At 40.4% G+C, this 26587-nt stretch overlaps 1 protein-coding gene across 5 annotated transcripts; it reads left to right on the top strand.

Annotated features, from left to right (window-relative positions):
* Positions 1-1205: 1205 nt before the first annotated feature.
* On the top strand, positions 1206-23425 carry LOC129169569 (piwi-like protein 1). Of its 5 annotated transcripts, XM_054756105.1 has the most exons (11): positions 1737-1799; positions 6801-6858; positions 6948-6970; positions 9068-9113; positions 9198-9409; positions 9526-9647; positions 12486-12755; positions 12888-12993; positions 16696-16819; positions 19896-20001; positions 21543-23425. In XM_054756105.1, the coding sequence occupies exons 3-11, from the start codon at positions 6962-6964 to the stop codon at positions 21997-21999; spliced, it is 1452 nt and encodes a 483-aa protein (XP_054612080.1). In that variant the 5' UTR covers positions 1737-1799; positions 6801-6858; positions 6948-6961; the 3' UTR covers positions 22000-23425. The 5 variants fall into 5 exon arrangements, with proteins under 5 accessions (XP_054612079.1, XP_054612078.1, XP_054612077.1 ...); XM_054756104.1 differs by lacking the exons at positions 6801-6858; positions 6948-6970 and adding an exon at positions 1206-1291 and having other exon boundaries at positions 1706-1799; XM_054756103.1 differs by lacking the exon at positions 1737-1799 and adding an exon at positions 1228-1291 and having other exon boundaries at positions 6801-6970.
* Positions 23426-26587: the final 3162 nt, after the last annotated feature.

Raw genomic sequence — 26587 nt, 5'->3', positions numbered from 1 at the left:
GCATTCTAGCCTGCGTCTGCAAACGCATCACTGGCATATTGTATTTAGAAGGATGGAAAGTCCATTTTGCCTTCATGCATAAAATTGTACTTGATGAAACAGAGCTGTCACTGGCTTCCCCCGGTCTTCAGCAGCTAAACATGCAGTCCCTGAAGCAGGTCCTCCAGGTCTGAAGCTTTTATCACTCTTTCTGAGACAGAAACTACTTGTGTTCATCTTCCTCAAAATGCCCTCTGAGGCGCCATTTTCATGTGAAAGGATGTCAAGTGGATCAAACAAAGATTAGCAGAGATTTTTGAAGGAAACAATCATGTATTCAGAAGATTAATTGTGAACCCGAATCTTCTTTATCATTAATGTTTGATCATTTTCACAATCAATGATTGATGCAATTGCACAGTGGTCTAGTGGTTGGCATGTCAGACGCACAGTAGACTGAGGGCTGCAGCATGTCTGTGTGGGGTTTGCATGTTCTCCCTGTGCTTCCACGTCCCAAAAACATGCATTTGTGGCTGACATTGTCTCTTTGTCTGAATGTGAGAGTAAAATGGTTTTGTTCTATATGTGCACTCTGATTGCCTCTAAGCTGGGATAGGCTCCAGCTCAACCTGATGAGTACAAGCAGTATAGAACATGGATTAATGGATGGAAGGCTGATAATGAAGGGAAAGATCAACCGAAGACACGCTTTTTTCATATAGTTGAAGATCGTGATATTCTGACATAAAGAATAATGATCTATCCCATGATTCATAAATTGCATTCAGATATTGCATTATGATTTATGAATGATTCTTATTTATGTACATGATTCTACAAGTAAGTCTTCACGCGTCGTATCACCAGTAACTCAAAATTCCACATTCTATTCTGTTTTTAATAAGTTACGTCAATAAATTTGTCCAGCCTGTGAATTTAGGAGACGGCCTGTGCTGCCACCAGGTGGCAAAAACTAGACTGCACTTCAAAAATAGCACCCACCTGTATCAATACATATATCACTGCGCTAAATAAGTAGTTCTAGACAACTAATGATCTGTTATTAGTTGTCTTTGTTTTTCACCAACATACCATTTGATTTCAAAAACTGAATTTGTATGTGTAAATTAAATATGTGTTAATTAAATTTCCTTTCATCGGTTGAACTGCTGTCTGAGCTTGTTGTAATGCGCAACGATTTTCTGAGTGATGCGGCCAACTTTCCAATTCAGTCAGATGCGGTTGTACGTCCTTGGAGGTCGCACTAAGCTTAGGTTGTCGAGAAAATACCTTCTCCCCCCGCCCCCATTAAGTGAGTATGCCGGTCGGAGTTTATGCATTTTGAACGTTAGTGCTTTAATGATTGTTTATTTGTACTTATAGCACGGTATCAACAAAAATAGGTAATGTCAGTGCAAATGTATGTAGCGTGACTCGTACAAAAACCTGTTTTAAAACATTATATAATAACATTATGACACGTAATATTTGGGTGTGTTTTGGATTTATTAATATCACCAAATTTATCAAGACAAGGGTTAGCATAGTCGGCACGTGCAAAGCATTAGCTTAATGTTGACTTGTTGCAACTGAACTTTACACAAGGCCCAACTGTTGTGAGTGGTAATCATGTGTCATCGATTGTCATTGTTGGACATTTGTCAACCGTGTGTAATGAACTCCGAAATTGTGCTGTGTGGTTAATGTTGTGTTTTTCAAAAAAAAGGACACTTTTGCGATTTTGAGGGAGAATGGCCAGTCGGGGACATGCTCGTACACGAGACCCGGCTCGTGGTCAGGCGCCAGCTTCACATCAAGCGGTAAGAACACTTAACATTAAAATGCAATGATGTAGTCACATCCAAGCACAATAATGAATACATACATTTCTGATAAACTATTCACTCCTCATCCATCTGTCTATTTTGTAGTGTACACTGAGTAGCAATGTTATAAAACCTGTATTTTAGCAATGCAAATATCTGACACTGAGCGTGGGCGCTCATGTTGAGCATTGAACCACATCCACTCATACGACGACTTTAAGCCTTTCAAACTCATGGATCGGAGCTTCAGCACAAGCAATAGAAATAACAAAGAAGGTATATAGGATATTAATTCACTTTAATATCTTTGTGAAGATAACATTTCATAAAAATCTGCAAAATACTGTTTTTTTTCTTTTCTTTTCTTTTTAACCTGGAATTACTACATGTCTGGTTCACTGTCATATTTTCAGTATGGATGCCTTGATTGTCAATATAAAAAGCAAATAAAATATGGATCATTTAGATGCCATCCATTTTCTATACTGCTTCATTATAACAAAATAATGCTATAAAACATTTATTTTCTAAAATATGGAGTGGATGTTGGTGGATTTTATACATTCCTGTCATTGATGATAGCTGTGTGTATTTCTTGTGGTTGGTGTGGGGTGAAAACAAATCCACAGCGTGCGGCTGCATTGCAGCGCTAGGCCTACATGAAAAATATGACATTTGATTTTCTTCCCTGGACTTTTTGATCAAAAAATGTAAATGACTACTCTGACTTTTGAAACAGGTTTTCACAGCCTAAGTTATTCTATATTTTGTAGTGCCGTTGTACTTGCCAAGGCCCGTGGGTCCATCACAACTTTTGTCTTGACTTCGTGTTAAAGCAATGGGGACCAAAGGCACTATTTTCCGGTATAAAGTCTCCTGTAACTTTTTAAATATTTGGGGTAGAGAAGTCAATGAGGTATCAAAGTTCAAGTCAGGTTTTTTTTCAGAATTAATCAGACGAAATTTGATAAGTTTCCACAATTTTGTAACAGTGATGTAAGGAGCATATATTCCAGCATTTACCTTTGAAAATCAAGGGACATTTTTTGTCAAACATGGGAATTTTTTTTATTTTTTTATGTCCCGAACAAAGGGCCAAAAGTGTGAACACACCCTGTTAGAATAAGTACACAGCAAAGTGCGATGACTACACTACCTGGAAGTTTTGATCATGAAAAAGTTAGTTTGAAACGACAAAATATTTTTTTATTGGGCAATCACGTTGCTATACATCACATTAGTTCAAAAGTTAACAGTCAGATGTGTATGTGTTGAATAATAGTTCATAATTAGTAATTACTGACTTTGTTATGGGCAAGCTCAGCAAGTCCAATCCATTCATCTTCAAACTGATGAGAACCACTGTCGGTAGGGGTGCGCCATCTAGTGGTAAATAAAAAATTGTATTTGCGACATACAGCAACAGTACGTTGACATAAATGAAGTAATTGTACAAACTATGGCTGGCCGATATGGACAAACTAGTGTCCAAATATATACAGGGTGTCCCAAAAAAAATATACACACTTTAAATAATTGTACACTAGATCTTTATTATAATTTGTTCATTTTTCAAAGTCTAATATAATTTCCAAACATCATTTTATTAATATACTGCTCAAAAAAATTAAAGGAACACTTCAAAAGCACATCAGATCTAAACTGGGGGAAAAATGATGTTGAATATGTTTCCTGATAATAAGTGGGTGATGTATTAGTAACAAAATGATGCCACATCATTTGATAGAAATGAAAATGATCACCCTATAGAGGGGGAAATCAAAGACACCCCAAAAATGAAAGTGAAAAAATGATGCAGCACACTGGTCCATTTGGCTAAAATGTCATTGTAGCAGCTCAAAATGGTTCTCAGTAGTTTGTGTGGCCCCCACGTGCTTGTACGCATGCCTGACAACGTGGGGGCATGCTCCTAATGAGACTACGGATGGCGTCCTGGGGGATCTCCTCCCAGATCTGGACCAGGGCATCAATGAGCTCCTGGACAGTCTGAGGAGCAACCTGGCGGCGCCGGATGGACCTAAACATAATGTCTCAGAGGTGTTCTATTGGGTTTAGGTCAGGTGAACGTGGGGGCCAGTCAATGGTATCAATTCCTTCATCCTCCAGGAACTACCTGCATACACTAGCCACATGAGGTCGGGCATTGTCGTGGACCAGGAGGAACCCAGGTCCCACTGCACCAGCGTAGGTTCTGACAATGGGTCCAAGGATTTCATCCCGATACCTAATAGCGGTCAGGGTGCCATTATCTAACCTGTAGAGGTCTGTGCGTCCTTCCAGGGATATGCCTCCCCAGACCATCACTGACCACCACCAAACCGGTCATGCTGAATGATGTTGCAGGCAGCATAACGTTCTCCACGGCATCTCCAGACCCTTTCACGTCTGTCGCATGTGCTCAGGTTGAACTTGCTCTCATCAGGGAAGAGCACAGGGCACCAGTGGTGTAGTTGCCAATTCTGGTGGTCTATGGCAAATGCCAATCGAGCTCTACGGTGCTGGGCAGTGACCACAGGGCCCACTACAGGACGTCGGGCCCTCAGGCCACCCTCATGGAGCCTGTTTCTGATTGTTTGGTCAGAAACATTCACACTAGTGGCCTGCTGGAGGTCATTTTGTAGGGCTCTGGCAGTGTTCATCCTGTTCCTCCTTGCACAAAGGAGCAGATACCGATCCTGCTGAGGGTTGAAGGACCTTCTACGGCCCTGTCCAGCTCTCCTGGAGTAACTACCTGTCTCCTGGAATCTCCTCCATGCGTCCAGGTACCGCAGTGATGCCCTGGTCCAGATCTGGGAGGAGGTCCCCCAGACACCATCCGTAGTCTCATTAGGAGCATGCCCCGACGTTGTCAGGCATGCGTACAAGCACGTGGGGGCCACACAAACTACTGAGAATCATTTTGAGTTGCTACAATGACATTTTAGCTAAATGGAGCAGTGTGCTGCATCATTTTTTCACTTTCATTTTTGGGGTGTCTTTGATTTCCCCCTCTATAGGGCTATCAAATTATGTGGCATCACTAATACATCACCCACCTATTATCAGGAAAGATATTCAAGATCATTTTTCCCCCAGTTTAGATCTGATGTGCAGTGTATTTGTCACTGCCGATTCTCAAACTGACATCCGTTCTGGTCCAGACACTACTGACAACACGCAGCAATGGAATTGCACACATCACGAAACAATATCTTTGGTGTTTGCGTGCTTTCACGCTCAGTGGCTGCTCTCAATTCAGCGACTGTTGCTGCTCTCATTGCATAGACTTTGTTTTTTAGGTATCCCCCATTGTAAAAGTCTAGTGCTGTGAGATCTGGTGAACGCGGAGAGTATTCAGCGAAACCCCTCCTTCCAATCAACCTGTTTGGCAAGATCTCATCAAGGAAGGATGTAACATCGTGACCTTAAATTACACTTAAAACTACAAATAAACTTCTTTCTTAGTTGAATGAAAATTTGTCCATCCCTTTATCAGCATCAAATAACTTTAAGATTTTATCTTGGCTAGCGGCTCTTGAAGTCTCGACAGCGTAATAGTTGCATCCGGACTCGCCTCCAGCCTTTTAACTTGTAGTTTGGACTTGTTTAAGCATGGGAGGGTGGACTGCTGCCGCTGTCTGCATTTTATTTATTTTTTGGACATAATTTTTATGGCTATATAGCATAAACAGTAAATCCATTCATACAATATATTAACTTTGTTCGCAAGTTTAAAAGTTTTTAAGTTGTGGCTGCTTTTATTTTGTAGTCTAGCCGCCAAGATCAATTCCATGTAGCGGAAACCCTGGGAGAGGGAACCCAAGTGCAGCACAGCACAAAAAGCCTAGTGTGTGCACATCTTCACTCACTTTAGACGCCACAAGCCAGTACCTGCAAGAACAAGGCACATTATTTGAAGCTAAACTGTAAGTGGTTAGTGGAGGTGGGAATAACAGAGGTACATATTGAACAAAAATAATTGGTAAGGTGGTCCTTGATGTAAAAAGGTTGAGAACCATTGGATTACTCTTTAACTTTGTACAGGATCAACTTCTACAATGGAGCACTACACTAAAATGCTTTCTGACCCAGATGTAGTCGGTTGTACAGGGACCTCATGTAAGCTAACCATTAGAAAACTATCCACGCAATTTAGAAAATTTACATTAGGTGTTTCACAAATACACCCCTGATAATACTTAAAAAACATTTAAACCTTTATTTTAAAGAGCTGCCTACAGTGTGGAAAAAAAATGGACCCCCTGCTGAGCTACAGTAGTACATTTTTACCCCCTTACAAAGATACAGTATGAACAGGCCAGAATTATTATAGTTGGTTCATTTTAAGAGACAGCGTTTTGAAAGAAAACAGATCATTGTAACAAAGATTATAAAGTAACTGATAGTAAATGTGGGAAATTTTGAGTATTTGATCCTCAAGCAAAACGTGACGTATTACCTGGCAGGGGAACCCTTGTTGCCAAGCAGAGTTCATAACCCATTTCATTTCCCTCTATGGTGAAGTCTCCCTTTTTTTACAAGAGAAATGACCCAAAGCAGAATGCTTACACCTCCATGTTTGACAGTAGGGTTCTTTTTGCTGATGGTATATTCAGCATTGTGTGCAGACAAGACACAACAGCTATTTTTGCAGAACAATAACTAACAACTATGTTGCTCAAACATGTAACTTTAAGAGCATTTGCACCAAAACACTACCGCAAAGCACGGTGGGGAACAGGAAGTGCTCCCAGCGACGCTACAGTACGCTAGCAAGCATGCTATTGTCGGTTTTTAAAAAGCCAGCAAGAGCAAAACTGAGTTGGGTTGTACTTCATTGAAGTATTTAACAATGTACTCGTTATTTTTGATCAACCCTCATCCATCAAAGTCCTCATCTTTTGTATCCCAAATGAACAGCAGGGCAAGTTCTCCATCAAACATCCGGTCTCTTTCTGTACACGTCACTCAGCCATTTTCTCCTCATCTTTCCAGCCCCTTTGATTGGTCCGGCTGGAAACGTTTCTTTTGGCAGGGTCAGCGTCTGCCACAGGTAGCAGTTTCTGTCCATTACCATGGCAACCAAGCACAACAGTAAAAGCCGACTTCCCGTGTCCCGTTGTGTGCATTGCTTCTCTACAGTGTGCTTCACCAGGATGTGGAATGTGAGCGGCACGTCATACATGTTGGTGATGTAGTTGTCTGCAATGTTTTTTAGGAGCGGAAGCTGCCCAGCTTTCCATAAGCACTGCGCCACGGTAGTGCTTGCACGGATGGATAGATGGCGCAATTTCATAGAATATACTTACAGGTCCTTCTCAAAAAATGAGCGTATTGTGATAAAGTTAATTATTTTCTGTAATGTACTGATAAACATTAGACTTTCATATATTTTAGATTCATTACACACAACTGAAGTAGTTAATGCCTTTTATTGATTTAATATTGATGATTTTGGCAAAAAAGAAACAGAAAATCCCAATCTAAAAAAAATAGCATATTTCATTTGACCAATAAAAGTGTTTAATACAAAAAAATCAACCTTCAAATAATTATGTTCAGTTCACTCAATACTTGGTCGGGAATTCTTTTGCAGAAACGACTGCTTCAGTGCGGCGAGGCATGGAGGCAATCAGCCTGTGGCACTGCTGAGGTTTTATGAAGGCCCAGGATGCTTCGATCGCAGCCTTAAGTTCATCCACAGTGTTGGGTCAAGGGACTCTCAACTTCTTCACAATATCCCACAGATTCCCTATGGGGTTCAGGTCAGGAGAGTTGGCAGGCCAATTGAGCACAGTAATATCATGGTCAGTAAACCATTCACCAGTGGTTTTGGCACTGTGAGCAGGTGCCAGGTCGTGCTGAAAAATGAAATCTTCATCTCCATAAAGCTTTTAAGCAGATGGAAGCATGAAGTGCTCCAAAATCTCCTGCTAGCTAGCTACATTGACCCTGCCCTTTATAAAACATAGTAGACCAACACCAGCAGCTGACATGGCACCCCAGACCATCACTGACTGTGGGTACCTGACACTGGACTTCAGGCATTTTGACTTTTCCTTCTCCCCAGTCATCCTCCAGACTCTGGCACCTTTTGATTTCCAAATGACATGCAAAATTTGCTTTCATGCGAAAAAAGTACTTTGGACCACTGAGCAACAGTCCAGTGCTGCTTCTCTGTAGCCCAGGTCAGGCGCTTTTGTCGCTGTTTCTGGTTCAAAAGTGGCTTGACCTGGGGAATGCGGCACCCGTAGCCCATTTTCTGCACATGCCGGTGTACGGTGGCTTGGGATGTTTCCACTCCAGACTCAGTCCACTGCTTCCGCAGGTCCCCCAAGGTCTGGAATCGGCCCTTCTCCACAATATTCCTCAGGGCCCGGTCACTTCTTCTGGTTGTGCAACGTTTTCTGCCACACTTTTTCCTTCCCACAGAGGTGCCTTGATACAGCACTCTGGGAACAGCCTATTCGCACAGAAATTTGTTTGTCTTACCCTCTCGCTTGAGGGCGTAAATGATGACCTTCTGGACAGCAGTCAGGTTGGCAGTCTTACCCATGATTGCGGTTTTGAGTGATGAACCAGGCTGGGAGTTTTTAAAATCTTCAGGAATCTTTTGCAGGTGTTTCGTGTTCGTACATACAGATGATTAGGTTAATAGCTCATTTAGAGTACCTTTTCATGATATGCACATTTTTTGAGATAGGGATTTTTGTTTTTTCTTGCCAAAATTATCAATAATAAAACAATAAAAGGCCTGAATACCTTGAGTTGTGTGTAATGAATCTAAAATATATGAAAGTCTAATGTTTATCAGTACATTACAGAAAATAATGAACTTTATCACAATATGCTAATTTTATGAGAAGGACCTGTGTACTTGTATATAACTACTGGGGCGTGCCTTTAGCTTCCTCAGTCAAGTCCACCTTTCCTTTCCTCTATACAAGCAGCGTGTCGGCAGGAGACGCTCCCAGTCAGTTGAGCGGAGCGCTCATCAAAGTCACACAGCAACACTCGTTACACACATACGGCGCTCAGCATAATAAGGCGCCCCGCCCATTTTGGACAAAATTTAAGACTTTTTAAATGCACCTTATGGTCGTGAAAATACGGTACTTGGTTTATGTACAATAAACTTTTCATTAATAACAAGTCTCAGCATTGTGATAGAACAAAGAAAACAGTATGTATGTATTCAATGTTTTTCCATTGCTTATTCTGCCAAATATTTTAACTTTTACTGTTTTCAATGCACTCTGAAGGGTCCGTCTCGAGAGCCTCCAGCAGAAGCACCACAAGCAAAGTCTGGTCTGTCACAATGTTTAAAAAAGTTTGAAACATGCATATCTTGATTTACCTAATAACTGAATATGCTATTATTGACTATTTCAGGAAAGAAACGCACTCTTATCGACCTGTTATCCAACTTGTTTTGCATCTCCCCCGAACCGAGTCTTCTGTGCCAGTACCAAGTGGACTTCCAAACACCAATGGAGTCTTGTCACCTTAGATCAACCCTTCTATTTCAACATGAGCAAGACCTGGGCTCAGCTCACTGTTTTGATGGAGTGATTCTTTTTCTGCCTCGCAGACTTCCTGAGCAGGTGCTGTCAGGCTACAACATGCAATATTTAGTGAACCATCTATTGTGCCCGATGTGATTTTGTTGTCGAAAATGGAATTTTTGTTCACTCTGCCTAAATGTCTGTTGTGTGTTCAGGTGACTGTGTTAACCAGTACGACAGGAAATGGGGAGGAAGTTCAGATAACTGTCACCTTCACAAAAGAACTGCCACCAAAATCACCAGAGTGTCTGCAGTTGTACAACATCTTATTCAGAAGGTTCGCTTTCTGTTTTTTCCATATGCGGTGTTATCTGTTATAATTGTTCCATTGGTGCACTCTATTTTCATATCTGTTCACACCTCTCCAGTATCAGTAACAGCATGTGAAAGTTACAGATGTTGCTCCATAACAACACATTCATCTCCTGGAGAATCCATCCATCCATCCATTTTCTATACCGCTTCATCCTCATTAGGGTCGCGGGGGCATGCGGGGGAGCCTATCCCAGCTGACTTTGGGCGACAGGCGGGGTACACCCTGGACTGCTCGCCAGCCAATCACAGGGCCTCCTGGAGAATAGCGGACACTAATTTCGGCTGGCTGAGAGAAATGGCTAAATATTAGGGGTGTCACGATACACTCAGCTCACAGACTTGTTTAACTGAGTCCCAAACCAATGCAGGTACATTTTGAAATGTTTTATAGATTTGCATGCATGACCCTTTTAACTGTTAAACTTTGTTCCACAAATTGAAACAAAACTGAGACTTATCAAAGGTAAAATGACTGCATTTGTAGCTGCTACTAATCATTTATGTTAACGTGTAGTTATGTAAAGACATGTAAAATAGATTGCAATAGATTTGCTTTAAGTTTACCGAAAAGAAAAGTTCCATGATGCTTGGAGTGCTCGACCTGGGAGTAATGAATTAGTCCAAAATAGATGTTTTGATAGACGTCTTGTGCTGCGATAGTATTTTGATCCGACAAATCTTAAGTAATTTTGATGAAATGTAGAAATACTACAGCTTCTGCATGGACAGTAACACAGAGGCAGTCGATGGAAGGGGAGAGCAGCCACATATTGCGAGGGAGTGACGCTGCAAACACCAAAGTAGGTTGGAATGCAAGGTTTATGGCGTGCGTAAAGCACTTGATATGCGGTTCCAATCCTGCCTCGCGGACTGAGACTTTCATATTCCATTTATAATCATTCACAACAAAAAATATAGTCACATGTTAATCTCGAAAGATCTTGTCACATGAGATCTTGTAAATAGATCAAGCACAAGCCACTTGTAGTTTGTTTTGAGTCTGAATGCTTTACTGGAACTATACAAAGTACAAAGAAAATGTTGCAGCATAACAAAACAATGGAGAGCAGATTGTGTTCATACTGTTGTGTCCTGACTGAAATTCTGCTGCTTTTTTAAGGTTTATTGACCAACCATAACATGTTAATGTCAGCCTTAACCAATGCAAACAACGTGACTCACTCAGCCGTCACTGGCAGCACGTTTTCCACCAATCATATGTCACTCATACTGTATCATGTAATGCATAAGGTATCATCACGGACCTCCAGAAACACAATCATGAGCAACATTACCATACCATAAGAGTACGGGCCTATGATTTCTGCTTTAACGGAATCGGGGATGGAATTACAAAATTGGCGAAATGAAAAACAAGATTGTTAAATGCATAATTTCACAGAATTTGACCGTGTGAATAAAATGCTGTAACCAGGAGGAAGAAATTGTCCTCACATACACGAACCGGCCCCCTGAACTGAACATATCAAAAAACTTGGAAACTCTTGTCATGGAGCGTGAGCCCATGTACAGCAATAGCCAGTGCAAGCTAGCTGAGTTAGCTAAGTTTAAGCGGGACTTGCATGCCGACGTATGTGTTCCTATGTGCTGGCTATGTAAAAAAAAATGGGGAAAATCGCAATAGACGCGCACATTGCCCACACGGATTTTCAAACCTGCAGACGGCACGCAAAGCCCGTTGGAAGAAAATTGGGATGGAAATTCTTTTCTGCATGCACGCAGGAAAACTTTGCACGCAGCAAGGTCGCAAGGGAGAGGAGTGTGTGTGTGTGTGTGTCGCAAGTTAAAAGTGCATTGTGTACAGCTCCTCCCACGGCATGCGACTCCACCAGCTGTACATTCGGGTTCTCCCGACCGCCGTGGATGCACGACAGCTGCTCGCATAGCGTATTAGGCATTAATGCGTTTTGCCCGGCCACGCTGGGTGGCTCTTCCCGCTGTACACTCTGGTTCTCCCGGTCACAATCGCCGTAGGTGCCATAGAAAGCCAGTACGCCCATCTTACAATCGAAGTGAGTGGGCTTCACAAGCCTTGTACAATCTAAAAGCTAGAAACTATGACACCCTCCATAAATTGCCATGCATGCGTGTGTTTCACCTGCTCGTCTGTGTCACAAAAGCTGGATGACAAGAAGGTTCACTCTGCATATGTCGATGTGCATTGGTTTTACAGTGGAATGAATTGAGTGAGCCCTCTCATTCAGCCTCTTTATGGAGGCGGGGCTACTAGTGAGTGGATACAGACCATTTACGGTTACCTTCGGGAGATGGCATACACGCATGAATCAGAAGCGATGGTAGCCCTTCCTATTTCCCAGTGTGCTTTGCTGACTGTTGTTAATGGCTGCTAACTTACATGTTTGGAGCTCACATAGTTGTTGGTTATTGTTGTGCATTATTCATTGGTAGTTTATCTATGACATGAAAAAATCGAAGAGGTCACATATGAGCAAAAAATCGTAATTGACCTGCAGTATAAACATAGCTCAGGGGTTTTCTATTTTCTGACATGGCCCCCACCCCCATCTATGTATTTACCTGTACTGTACATACATACTTGAAACAAATTGGAGTCAACTTGCATGGTGAGTATGATAAATTTGGACATGTTGGCAGGTGTGCACTACTATTGAAAGTCCTCCCTCCACTCATGCCCCCACACCCTCCCCATCACCACCACCACACATACACACGGGGCTACATGAGAAGCACTGATATAGCTTATGAATTTGTTATATACAACTTCAAACCAATTATGTGGTCATCATTTCTTTTAAAGGATTTTAAAAATCCTCGGCATGGAACAGATTGGACACAACTACTACAATACCAAAGATGAACAAGACCTCAAAATCTGCAAGATATGGCCAGGCTATACCACAGCTATTTTGCAGTGCGAGTCTATCATGCTGTGTATCGACGTGTGCCACATGGTGGTGCGTGTTGAGACAGTTCTTAACTTTATAGTCAACCTGAGGCAGAAGTGTGGACATCATTCTTTCACTGAGATCTGTGCCAGGGAGCTTGTTGGACTCATTGTGGTCACTAAGTAAGAAGCACATTTTACACATTTCTGTGAGCATTATAAATATGAAAGTAATGTTAGTCAGCCCAAATAATGAAGCTAGTGACATGTTTAATCACAGTTTCACTGTTCTCTCTTCCTGTTTCCTGTTATCAGGTACAACAAAATCTACAGGATTGATGACATCGCTTGGGATCAGACCCCAAACAACACTTTCACCTTGGGGGACACAGACATCTCCTTCAAGAACTACTACAAAAATGTTGGTTTCACGGTTACTTTCACATGACTACCGTATTTTCACGGCCATAAGGCACACTTACATTTTCTCTAAAATGGACGGGGCGCTTTATAATGTGGCGCGCCTTATGCGTGCACTGAGTTCCAAAATCTGTTAATGTTTTTGTGTGACTTTGATGAGCACTCCACTTGACTGACTGGAAGCATTTCCTGCGGACACGCTGCTTATTTGACGTGACATGCGGACGTGACTGAGGACAGCAAAGCAAAGGCAGACGTGACTGGGGACAGCATGCGGACGTTAAAGGAGGAAGGGTGGGCGTGAAAGAGGACGCTAAAGGCATGCCCCCAGTAGTTAGTACACTAAGTCCCCTACTAACGAATTTCCGACGTGCGAACATTCGGAGATACGAACACAAGCCGACTGGTTTATATTTTCATGTGTTTTGCCTTTATAAGTTCATATTTATACTGCTACATGCTAGACCAGCAGAGGGCACTGTGACACTGCTAATGGGACCAACAGAGAAAAACCAGGAAAAGGAGAGAGAAAGGCTAAGAGCTGTATGATACAACCCGGACAGAGCGTGTGATTAAAGTTTATTAAGAGTCAATAGGCCTGCTTAATTCTACACCACAGAACACTACATCTTTTAGAAGGGTCTAACGCGACGACTATTTCTCCTCCTCCACCACAACCAACGACGTATGCTCGACCACTCCTCTTCAAAGGTAAATAACATTTATCATTACGTATTATATAATTTGTATTAGTTTTTTCATTAATTATCCTCGTTTGATATTACTACTGCATCCAAACTCATATTTACATACATACGCATATACTGTATATGTAGTACCTATATCATTGGTAATATCGTTTTTTTTTCGACATAAGAACGGTCGTCTGGAACTGCTAGCTATCAGTTACGCGGAGGAACATGGATATCAAGTCGCCTCAAGATCAATTCAAGATCAACGAAACGGCGCCATCTATACATCCGGGCAAGGACTACCATGGCGCGGTAACTTCCGGCAGGTTACAAGGAATTGTTGACAAACACATCCAGCCCAACCACATCACCAACATGGACGAGGTGCCGCTCACTCGACATCCCAGTGAACCACATTGTCGAGAAGAAGGGAACCAGCACAGTAGCGATACACACAACGGGGCACGACAAGTCGGCTTTTACTGTTGCCTTGGTTGCCATGGTAATGGACAAACTGTCACTTATGGTGATTTTTAAGAGGAAGATGTCCAAAGAAAAGTTTTCAGCCGGAGTCGTTAAGACCAATCAAAAGGGCAGGATGTACGAGGACAAAATGGCAGAGTGGCTGAGTGAGCTCTACGTAAAGAAATTGGATGTGTTTTTTTCCATGTGTTACTGTCCCTGTTGATCTGTGACTCCATGCGCGCCCATCTCACAGCCGTTGTGAAAAACCAAGAGCAACAAATGAACCCATCATTCCGTGAGACTTGACGAAAGAACGCCAACCGCTGGACATCGGTGTAAACAGGGTGCCACCAAGTGAAGTTGCGAACGGCGTTGGAGCTATGGATGACAGATGGCGAACACAACTTTACTTGGAAGCAGCGCCGTACGAGTTACGAGTTAGCTTGGGCTAACGTGTCTGCTTGTACTATTCGAGCTTTCGCAAAAGCCGGCATCATTTCTGAGGAGCCGCACAGCAACGAAACTGACTGACAATGACGAGAGGGAACCTGGCATGTTTGATGGAGAACTTGCCCAGCTAGTCATTTTGAATACAAAAGATGAGGACTTTGATGGATTTGTGGATGAGGATTGATCAAAAAATAACGTGAGTACATTGTTCAATACTTCAGTAAAGGACAACTGAACTCAGTTTTGCTCCTGCTGGCTTTTTAAAAACATATGCTAGCGTATGTTTTACCATGTCTGCCCCCAATAATATGGTGCGACTTACGTTGAGTACATTATGTGTTAAATACAGAGATAGCACCCGTAACTGAGACTGCGCCTTTTAGTACGGTGTGCCTTTTGGTTGTGAAAATATGGTACTAAAACCGCTAAGAAGGAAAATGGTTGCTAAGGTTCAGTAAACACGGAAATAAAAATGGCGGTCAGTTACAACTACAAGTCAGCAAAGCTAAACACTGAGCGGTGAACGCCAACCTTGCATGACATATCATTAATTGTTGAATATTGTGAAAAAATAACAGAATGACATGTGAAGAAGAAAACTCTTCCCAAACTCCAGCGGTGTGGTGGACCAATTCACTGCATCAGCGCCTTGTGGTGAAAAGATTCCCGCTCAGCCTCTTCTTCTTTGGTTTTACTGAGTAGAAAAATATAACGCTCAAGCTGAATGCTGCTACCTACTGTCCGAGCCTTTGTGAAACCCAGTCTCATTGGTTTTATGTGGTTTAATCAAATTCATCTCATACTAGAAAGAAACATGCTGATTTTATTCATTTTTATTAATAAAATGTGTAAATATCTGTTAGGTAAAGATTATTAATAATGATCTTATAATGCCTATGACAGCTTATAATCATTTTTTTCACTACACTGCCTGAGAATTTATGAAACCCAGTCTCATTAGTTTTGTGTTTTAATCAAATTCATCTCATTCTATAAAGATTCTCGATTTTATTCATTTTGATTAATAGAAATTGTAAATATCCGTAATTAGGTAAATAGTAGTAATAATAAACCTATAATGCCTATGACAGCATATAATAATTTTTTTCAGTGTAGGTGTGCCTTGTGTGTTACATCGTTTTTTTTTTTTTTTTCCCACTCGATCCGTTCCGTCTGGATACAACTATTTACAAATCCTGGACAGTGAATATGCAATTTTTTTTTTTTTCAACCCGCCAAAAAATATATCGGGGGCGTTCAAGTGTGGACAGGGCCTTATTCCCAGTGGAAATACACACTACTCAATATTGGCCACAACTGTGTTACAACTAGTAGAACATAACATGAGTTGTTTTATCCTTTTGTGTGCTTGAATTATGTTCGGTATGTTAAGAGAAAGTAGTTTGTTAGTTGCAAATGTCATTGTGCATAAAGCGGCCAGGTTTACTAAAAAAAAAAAAATTCATGCAAATGTACTCATAGACTACTCAATGACGTGCAACCAACACAAATGTTGCTTTTACTCTGTTTTAAACACAAACAATGCTGTTGCATAATTAAGGTCTCATAACGGCTCTGTACATTCTTTCATTAATTCAGTTATTCACAATAATTGCAAGTTGCTTTTGAACAGCTGTTGCCAGATTTATTTGGAAGATTGGGCCACTTTGCCATCCTCAGTAAAATGTAAGTAAAGTCAAAATAGTGTCAGAATTACATGCTTTTACAGGGCATCCGTGGGGTCTTAGTCTAAAATCCAATCATTTGAATTTAAGGCCTTTTTCAAATACCTGTATAACTCTTAAGATGTCATGTCCAAATACAATTTGGAAAGGTCCTAAAAATTTATCAAGCACAACAAAGTAGTGTGCTGTGCCTCTGATTTTTGTTTGTCTTTTATACTTTTTGCCAGTATGAAAGTGAAAGCGTTTATAAATTGTCTTCATTATGGTCTCAATGTTTTACATTTGACTTATTCAAAACTGTAAGGACGCTTGTTTTTTGTGATTTGGTCACACTACTACAACTGGGGCATACAAAAAAATATATCTGAGGACTATAGTATTCCTTTACCATGTTCCCAAATTGTGTTGCAGAAATATGACCTTAAAATCAAAGATGACAACCAAGTGCTCCTGATCGGCAATGAGATGAGCGTTCGTCCCAGTCAAGCTCCTGGTGAACCAGTTATGCTCATCCCAGAGCTGTGCTGCCTTACAGGTTCTGACCTACATTATGTAGAACTTGATATTGTCATGTGTTGTCTAATACTCTGATTTGCTATGCGGTGGGAGGAAAAACTATGAACTAGGGATGCTCCGACCAGTGATCCAAGACAGAAATCGCCCAATACGATCACTTTTCCTTTCTTTTCCAGTTATTTATGAGTGCTATTGGCCAGGGGTGCTGTATAAAAGAGAAAAATCAGTTAGTAATAAAATTCCTAATTAAGAAGAGGGGGGGGGGGGGGGGGTGAGAAAGAAATGTGTTTTTTTTTTTGTTTGTTTTTTTGTTTTTTTACTTGGAACCCACAATTTCTATCACCATGTTTTATATATGAAAAGAGGAACCATAAAGTCACCTTAATTTAGAAAACACTTTGGATTTGAGACTACAGTGGTTGAACTAGGTATGTGAGAGAGCACTCGGCGAACGCAGTGTCTTCCACTGCAGGCCCGTAACCAGATATTTTTCGGGGGGGGTTCAAAAATCTGAGTGACTGGACCTTTTGCGAGGGAGCGAAGCGATCGAGCGGGGGGGATGGTGTGGGATGTGGGTCCCCCCTCCCAGAGCATTTGGACCCCGAAAAAACTTTTCTGATGCATATTTTGGACAGACATAACAACAATGTTATTTCCTCCAAATGACAAGCTTAAGGGCAAAATGACAACATCAAGCTTGCCCTATTTAGATAAGTTCATCAATTTACTGGGCGACTGAGCATGCCATGGCTTCAGTGGTGGATGCTATTTCCACATGCCTACAGAATATGAATCACTACAATGTGTTTCAGCCTTACCTATCGCTAATTCAGCTCCCCGGGGAGCCTCCACTGGTACATCCGTCTTCATTCCCCCTTTCCAATTCAGGAGTACCTGAATTTGAGAATGGAAAAGAAAATCATTTACTTATTTCTCACATGGTATACTAATTGTTAATACTTTGCTTATTGTAATTGATATATATTCATGTTTTTGTTTCTTTTTTGTTTTGTTTTGTTTTTGGTCTCTTTGGTTGAAGGGTACCTGGATTCTGGATATGATTATGAGAATATAGAAAAGAGTTGTCCATTCATCTGTTACTAAGTGCACATGTATTGTAGTTACTCCTCTAGCTCAAAATTGTCAGTTACCTAGCCATGAGCATTTTCGAGTTCATATTACTGTTCATAACGGATGGAAGTGATAATTTAGGCATTGTTTCGTCTTCATAAGAAATCAATTGCCATAAAAATCCTCGAAAAATAAACATTCCAAATACCCTGACAGAACTCATTAGCCATCTCAACAGTGGATGAAGAATATGTGTCATAAAGGAGTCATTATATATTTGAATTCAAATACCAGAAGGAAAAATATAGCTCACACTCAGAAGTGCTAACAATGCACATAGTTATCGGAGCACCCCTAATGTGAACCCTTTCAAATGTATTACATTTCTGCATAAATTGGTCGTAAGATGTAGTCTATCATCCAAATCACAAGAATAAGAAGTCTGTTGAAACTAATATCACATGTTTTTCATATTGAACGTAACGTAACCATTCACATGGAGGAAAAAGTGAACCCTTGGATAACTGGCTGACGTTCTGGCAGCAATAACCTCAACCGAACGTTTCCTGTAGTTGCAGATAAAGACAAAAACTATCAGGATGAATTTGGGACCATTCTCTTTCCAAAACTGCTTTCAGTTCTGGAAGATTCCTGGGATGCCCGGTGTGAATAACTCTCTTGAGGTCATGTCAGAGCATCTCAATTGGGTTGAGGTCAGGACTTGGACTGTGCCACTCCAGAACAGTCCAAGTTTATTTTAAAGCCATTATTTTGTAGATTTGCTTCTGTGTTTTAGATCGTCCTCATGCAACACCAGTCCTCTTTTGAGTTTCAACTGTTGGAGAGATGACCTCAGGTTCTTCAGCACAATATTGCGATACACTTGTGAATTCATTTTTCCATTGATGATGGCAAGTTGTCCAGGCCCTGACGCAACAAAGAATGGCCATACAATAGTGCTCCCCCCACCATGCTTCAGTTGAGATAAGGTGTTGATGTTTCAGTGCTGTGCCATTGTTCCTCCACACATGGTGTTGTGTGTTTCTCCCAAACAATTCAACTTTGGTTTCATCTGTCCACAGCATATTTTGATAGTGCTGTGGAACATCCAGGTGCTCTTTAGCAAACTGCAAATGCAGCAATGTTTTTTTAAGACAGGAACTGCATCCTCCTCAATGTTCTCCCATAAACCCCATTCTTGTTTCATATTTTCCGTGTTTTATATATTAGAGATGCTATGTGCCAGTGATTTCTATAAGTCGTCAGTGACACTCAAGGGTTCTTTTTTACCTCCGTGAGCATTCTGCACTGTGCTCTTTATCATAGCCAATTTGTCTGATAAACATTAAGACTTTTAGAGATACTTTTGTAACCTTTATTAGTTTTGTTTATAAGTCAACATTTTTTTTTTTTAATCGTGGCTCTTCTGAGCAAGGCATGGTTCACAACAGGCAATGCTTTTTGATAAGACCTTCTAAAGTGCATGCTTTACACCACATTTCCAATCTTGTCTCCTTGATTGGACTCAACGTTGGCTCATTCTCAACTCTAATTTCTCTCGAATGTCATCGAATCCGTAGCTTAGAGGTTCACTTCTCCCCGTCCTGTGAATCTTTATTTTAAAAAGTACGTTTTTGTAGTGTAGTTTTATCAGACTTTTATTCTTGTGATTTACATGATCAGACTACATTTTATGACCAATTTATACAGGCTTGTAGGAAATTTGAAAGGGTTCACATATGTTTTCTTCCCACTGTATACATATAGGTGGATCGTAGTAAATCAGAATGCTGTATCGTGCAAAAGGTTTTTGGGGAGTTCAAGTCAAAGAACAAAGTCTCAGGAAGTTTTTGCAGTTTATTGTATTTCATCACAGTAATGAAATACATTATTGAATATTATACTAAAAAACATAAGTTTTACTTTTGAATTGATCTAACAAAATGAGTAAATTTAATTAATTGGCATGCATCTGTGCGCATATGTGTAGTATATTTATGCATGTGTATAACTGTATTTTTCAGGCCTGACTGACCAGATGCGTTCAGATGACACCATTATGACGCATATCAACCTGCCCCCAGAAGAGAGGGCACAACACCTCTACAGTTTTTCAAATAGGATACAAGAGTAGGTGGACACTTGTATTTACCTTGAATTGTCTAAATCAGGGGTGCTCACACATTGTTAGCCAGTGAGCACCTTTTAAAATGACCAAAGATCTACCTCCTATTAGAAACATAGAAAATCTGTTGATTAAATATAAGCATGTTGGCCACACAGTCAGGAGATCGGGAAGATCAGTTTGAATCTTCGCTTGGGCATGTCTGTGTGGAGCAGGGGTGTCAAACTCATTTCACATTGTGGGCCACATACGGCCTTGGTAGATGTCAAGTGGGCCGTACCATTAAAATTATACCATACTCTGATCTAAATAACCAACAGATCATGTCTTTCCTTTTGTTTTGGTATAAAGAAGCACAAGAACATTAGGAAAATGTTGAAATTTAACTAACATATCTTTTACAAAACATTTCATGAAACACTTAAAACATGAAACAATTTCCTTATACAAATGTGCAATTTACTTATATATATATAAATACTGTATATATATATGTATATATATACTTTTTATATATATATATTTCATATATATGCATTGCAACTGATCCCACTGATTGTACAAAGGCACAAAACCTTAACAAGTAATTGGTATTGAACAATATAGCAATGCACTTTAAGATTAAACGAGATTTCATAAAGAAATTTAATTTTTTTTAATTTTTAGTTCGGTTGCTGACTAACAATAAATTGCACATTTTTTAAAATCACAGTAGGGATTCATATTCACAGAGCTGTATTTTTTCAATGCAAACAGTATCTAAGGCAGCATTTTAAAGGCGCTAGTCTCGTCTGGACTCGTTTTTGTTCCTGATACTTGGCATGTTTTGGCCTGTACAAGTGCATCAATATCAGGGGCCATTTCCTGACTAGCTGTCACTTTCAGAATGTCATTTAAGTGCTTGTTTGTGGGCCTTGAACCCATTTTTGTTTTATTGATATTCATTACTGAGAAAATGTTCACAAAGGTAGGTTGTCCTAAACATGCACAAAACTTTAGCAGCCAAGGCTGTTAATTTGGGGTACGCTGGTAGTAGATACTGATAAAATTTGTCCAGACCTACGGAGGCAAATTTGCCCTTCAAATCTGCATCACATTGAAAATCAATTATTTCTAGCTGGACTTCGACTGGCAGATCAGAAGCTTTAACTGTGAAAGGTGAGCGAAAAACTGAAAATTCTGTCTCTAGTTCACCAAATACCTGAAAACGTTTGTCAAACTCCCACAGTAATCCTGCAATCTTGTCTTTGTACCGGTTCACGTCCGCGTCAGGTCTGGTCACACACACATCTGTCAGACAGAGGAAATGAGCAGGATTGCCACTTGCCAGTTGCGTCTCCCACAAAGTCAGCTTCAACTTAAATGCATGTATGTTGTCAGAAAACTGCGTGACAACTTTTTTGCGGCCTTGTAACATTTTGTTCAGATTGTTCAAGTGTACAGTAATATCCACCAAAAATGCAAGGTCCTGTAGCCATTCCTGAGATTGTAATTCCAACACCGGTTTTCCTTTTTTCTTCATAAACAGTCTGATTTCCTCTTGTAGATCAAAGAAATGCCTCAGCACAGCGCCTCCGCTTCACCATCTCACTTCAGTGTGGTATGGCAGGCCGTGGGTAATGTTGCTGACGATGGTTCGGTCCTCTAGATCGGATGAAATTTACAGTGCGAACAACCACCTCCATGACGTGGTCCATTTTCAAGGACTTGCAACACAATGCCTCCTGGTGCAAAATACAGTGAAATGTCCAGAAACAATCTCCTCCATTAAGGGCTTGTACTTTCTCTCTGAACTTTGTCGCGACACCGGCTTTCTTTCCTACCATGGATGGTGCGCCGTTTGTAGCCAGGCTGATAGCACGGGACCAGTCCACTCCAACTCTGTCCAGTGCAGCAACGACAGAGCTGAAAATGTCTTCGGCTGTTGTGGTGTCCATCATTGGCACCAACTCAAGAAATTCTTTAGTAACAGTCAATGTCTCATCAACTCCACCAATAAATGAGGCCAGTTGTGCTACGTCTGTGATGTCACTGCTCTCGTCAATTGCAACAGAAAATGCAATATATGACTTGACACTCTGTTTCAATTGGCTGTCTAAATCTGCTTATAGGTCCGAAATCCTCTGCTGTAGTATTCCTCGTCAGGCTAATATTGGCAAAAGCTTGTCGCTTCTCGGGACATACAAGTTCAGCCGCCTTCATCATGCATCGTTTAACAAAGTCATCATCAGAATATGGCTTTGATGCTAATGCTATTTCGCTAGCAATCACTGGAAGTGTCAATCGATGAAAATATTTAATTGCATTTTGTCCATAGTTCATTCGTAATTAATCGCAATTAGTTGACAGTTTTTTATGTATAAATGGTACTTTTTTGACACATAATTTAAAGTTTGTAATACACCTACTGTATCAACACGTGACTGGTTTGGTTTATCCAATTTTTTTTTGTTAAACTAAGCTCAACACGAAATGGACCTCACTGTATAAACAAACTAACACAATGTACAAGTAGACCTCGGTAAGGTAAACTGTCCATCACCCATATTCTTTTCAAGCAAATCTCACAAAATATAATTGTGAAAAGTATTACAAATAAAGGTTTGCAAAAACACCCACCAACTGTTAATTATGTGTTAAAATAGTGGCGTTTGAGGGAATTTTTGTTTGTTGTTACCGTCTTAACTTTGACAGCCCTAGTTGTAACGCTTGCTAATGTAACAGAGCGTTTTACAATGCCCACTGACGTGCAGGTACTCAGTGAAATAAGGACGAGAGGCAGGTTTATTCTTGCAACCAGCTCTTAATCGTCAACATTCTCAACACACTTCCGGCCTTCAAAATAAGAGTGCTGCTCACCACATCCTGTTTAATTGTATAAACAAAATAAGGATGTCAAAAAATATCTTGCATTAATAACGCACTTGGAATTGCATTGGTAATTACATCTTCCTTCACCATAAAAAGGGCATTACAGTTGGGAGATTTTGTAGCAATGTGTGCAGAGGATGACATCCCATTAGAAAAGTTAGCCAGGCGACATCAGTTACTGAAATACTGTGCAAAATTGGCCAATGATGTATTGCATCAATAAATGTAAGGATTTTTGCATTTAAGTAAACATTTTATTTACTGTCAAAGTACACACTATGCTGGTAAAACGAGTGTAAAAGGTAAACAATTAAAACAAATTTAAACTGAAAAAACAATGTGGGGAAACCCCCTCCACAGAATTTGGAGAACAAATAAAATTGATTACATAAGGCCCCACTTCATATTTTTCAAGATTCAAGAGATTCAAGAGAGTTTTATTGTCATGTGCATGGTAAAACAGCAGTTATACCATGCAATGAAAATCTTATTCTGTTCATTCTCCCAAGAAAAGAAAGAAAACACAAGAAAGAATAAGAACATAACAAACATAAACACATAAACATATATACCAATAAATTAAGCAACAACAACAGAAGAGACATTAATACAAGTAAATAATACAAATAAATAAATAAATAAAGTGCTATGAGTGTGTGCGTGCGGCGTGTGCGAGTGCTTCGTTGAGAAGCCTGATGGCCTGTGGGTAAAAGCTGTTTGCCAGCCTTGTGGTCCTGGACTTCAAACTCCTGTAGCGTCTGCCTGACGGTAGGAGTGTGAATAATGAGTGTTGTGGATGTGTGCTGTCCTTGATGAGGTTGTGTGTTTGACTGTCCATTTACAAGTAGCAAAGTAACCCTTATTGATTATATATACTGTATATATATTTTTTTCATAATCAAAAAGGTGAAAAATGTTGAGAACTCCTGCTGTAAGGGGTCTGTGATGCCAAATGTTAGAGAACCCAATTTGGTTTTATTTTCAGTTAAGTATTTTAGATTTAGTTTAATAAAGGCCGTGGTATAGACTGTCAAATATGACCGCTATCCCTAAATTACTTCTGTTGCGTTCTGCTGCTATTTAGAAAATAAAATTAGAGTGCTCCCCAAACATAATGGTAGGGGTTTTCTTAAGGAATAAATCAATCTTCAGTTCGTACCATAGAGGAAAATAACATAAGTACGACCAGCAATAAATTTGAACAAGGATGCAAAAAGGGCTTTAACTGTTCGCAACAAGACCACAGAGAGGCCGCCTCTGCGGATGCGTACAAATTTAAAGCAATCATTGAGGAAGGGGGATATAAGCCTGAATAAGTTTTTAATACGAACACTTCGCTGATTCAGCCCATGGACCAAGGCGTGATCCGCGCTTTCAAGGCCCACTATATGCGCAACATATATATTTTCTCATGTCTGAGAAAAGTTTATCAAGTGTGTGGTGATGGGTTTTACAGCCTTAAAACATAAAATATACAGAAAAACACATCCTGTAAACGAAAAAAAACCAAATATCCTGTAAACGAAAAAACATGCACTGTTAATGAGAAAAAAACATCCTGTAAATATTTAATGAACAAAACAAACAAAAAAAAAAACGACACAAATTTCACTTAACACTGGTATTTTTTAAGCTGGCTTTTTAAGGATGAACGAACTAGAGACGTGTGTAAGTTGGAGATACATACAAAATATGGTGTTGGAATTGTACTGCAGTTGATGGGTTCGGGTCAGAGGGAATTCAGAAAAGAATGTCAGACTCTGTGACTGACTCCGTCCGCCGTGCTTGCTCTGGTGCACATGCGTTAATTACACAAAAACATTTTCCGTGATTTATTTTTTACATTTTTGACAGACATTATATACATAGTTTATATACAGTGGTGTGATTTATGTGCCGCACGGTGGTCTAGTGGTTAGCACGTTGGCCAATACAGGAACAGCCTGGAGATCGGGAAGATCTGGGTTCGATTCTCCCCTGGGCATCCCCTGGATGAACTAACTCTGCGGTAAGATGTCTATGATGTCTATATCTATAACTAAAGCTATCTGTTCACTTGTAGCGGCTAGCTACGTAGTAAAAGTGTATTGTTTACTGGCTTTGCTTGGCGTCATGAACTCTACTAGAGAAATCAGTGTTTTCTACACGTTGGCTTCTTAAACTATTATTTCATGATGAAATAAAAACTGTGCCCCTTGGTGAAACCTTTTCAATATGTTGCCTTGACTTGGGCTGCATTGTCTTTTGCATCATCATTTTACATTCTTGTATGTGGCTAATGTTTGCTAGCAAATGCTAACTGGATGTAATACATGAAGTGTGTGTCCTAATGAACGCTACATAGCTAATGTGACTGACATATCACCAGTACTCACTCACAAGTACACAACTATTTAGTGTGTAACTGGATGTAATACATGAAGTGTGTGTCCTAATGAACGTTACGTAGCTAATGTGACTGACATATCACCAGTACTCACTCACTAGTACACAACTATTTAGGACTTATGTGGAATCTTTATTTCCATATTGAAGTGAATTATGATAGCAACTACTTTGATGACCTGGAATCTTTGAAAATGTGAATGTGAAATACTAATCATGAATATTTACAATAGAATTTCAGAGTTTCCTGGTTACATTTTGTATATGTTCTATGTTTTATAGAAAGAGGTGGATCATTTGGACTTGTACTTGCATGCTGAGAGAGTGCGTGCACTCCTGATGTACATGTATAACCTACATAAATACCTACTCATATTTTAATAAATATAGTAAATACAGGGCCGCACGGTGGTCTAGTGGTTAGCACGCTGGCCAATACAGGAACAGCCTGGAGATCGGGAAGACCTGGGTTCGATTCTCCCCTGGGCATTTCTGTGTGGAGTTTGCATGTTCTCCCCGTGTGCGCGTGGGTTTTCTCCGGGTACTCCGGCTTCCTCCCACATTCCCAAAAACATGCATGTTAGGTTAATTGGTGACTCTAAATTGTCACTCTAATTGTCCATAGGTATGAATGTGAGTGTGAATGGTTGTTTGTCTATATGTGCCCTGCGATTGGCTGGCGACCAGTCCAGGGTATACCCCGCCAGTCGCCCGAAGTCAGCTGGGATAGGCTCCAGCATGCCCCCGCGACCCTAATGAGGATGAAGCGGTATAGAAAATGGATGGATGGATGTGATTTATTTTTTTGCATGTTTGTCACACTCTGCGATTGGCTGACGACCAGTACCCCGCCTGTCGCCCGAAGTTAGCTGGGATAGGCTCCAGCATGCCCCCACGACCCTAAAGAGGAGAAGCAGTATATGGATGTTATATGTGGATGTTTGTCACACTTAAATGTTTCAGATCATCAAACAAATGTATATATTCGTCAATAACACAACTGAACACAAAATGCATTTTTTAAATGAAACCTTTTATTATTATTAAACATGAACCGTGAACCATGAACATGAAAACATGAACAGTTGTAAACCTTCCCAGGAGTGGCCGGCCAACCAAAATGACCCCAAGAGCGCAGCGATGACTCATCTAGAGGTCACAAAATACCCCACAACAACATCCAATGAACTGCAGGCCTCACATGCCTCAGTTAAGGTCAGTGTTCAAGACTCCACCAAAAGAAAGACACTGGGCAAAAACGGCCTGTATGGCTGCTGAACAAAAAGGACATTGAAGCTTATCTCAGTTTTGCCAGACCTTTCTTAAACCTTTCTT

The sequence above is a fragment of the Dunckerocampus dactyliophorus genome, chromosome 16, assembly GCF_027744805.1.
Source record: "Dunckerocampus dactyliophorus isolate RoL2022-P2 chromosome 16, RoL_Ddac_1.1, whole genome shotgun sequence".
NCBI lineage: Eukaryota > Metazoa > Chordata > Actinopteri > Syngnathiformes > Syngnathidae > Dunckerocampus > Dunckerocampus dactyliophorus.
The sequence above is the reverse complement of the archived record's forward strand: the minus strand, read 5'-3'. Positions and strand labels throughout refer to the sequence as shown.

What these genes read in the sequence shown, in the direction of transcription:
- LOC129169569 (XM_054756103.1), top strand. Translation starts at nt 6,881, where the DNA reads ATGGCAACCAAGCACAACAGTAAAAGCCGACTTCCCGTGTCCCGTTGT. An exon ending in GCTTCACCAGGATGTGGAAT is followed by an intron (nt 6,971 to 9,067) that starts GTGAGCGGCACG and finishes TGCACTCTGAAG; the next exon opens with GGTCCGTCTCGAGAGCCTCC. An exon ending in AGAGCTGTGCTGCCTTACAG is followed by an intron (nt 16,820 to 19,895) that starts GTTCTGACCTAC and finishes TGTATTTTTCAG; the next exon opens with GCCTGACTGACCAGATGCGT.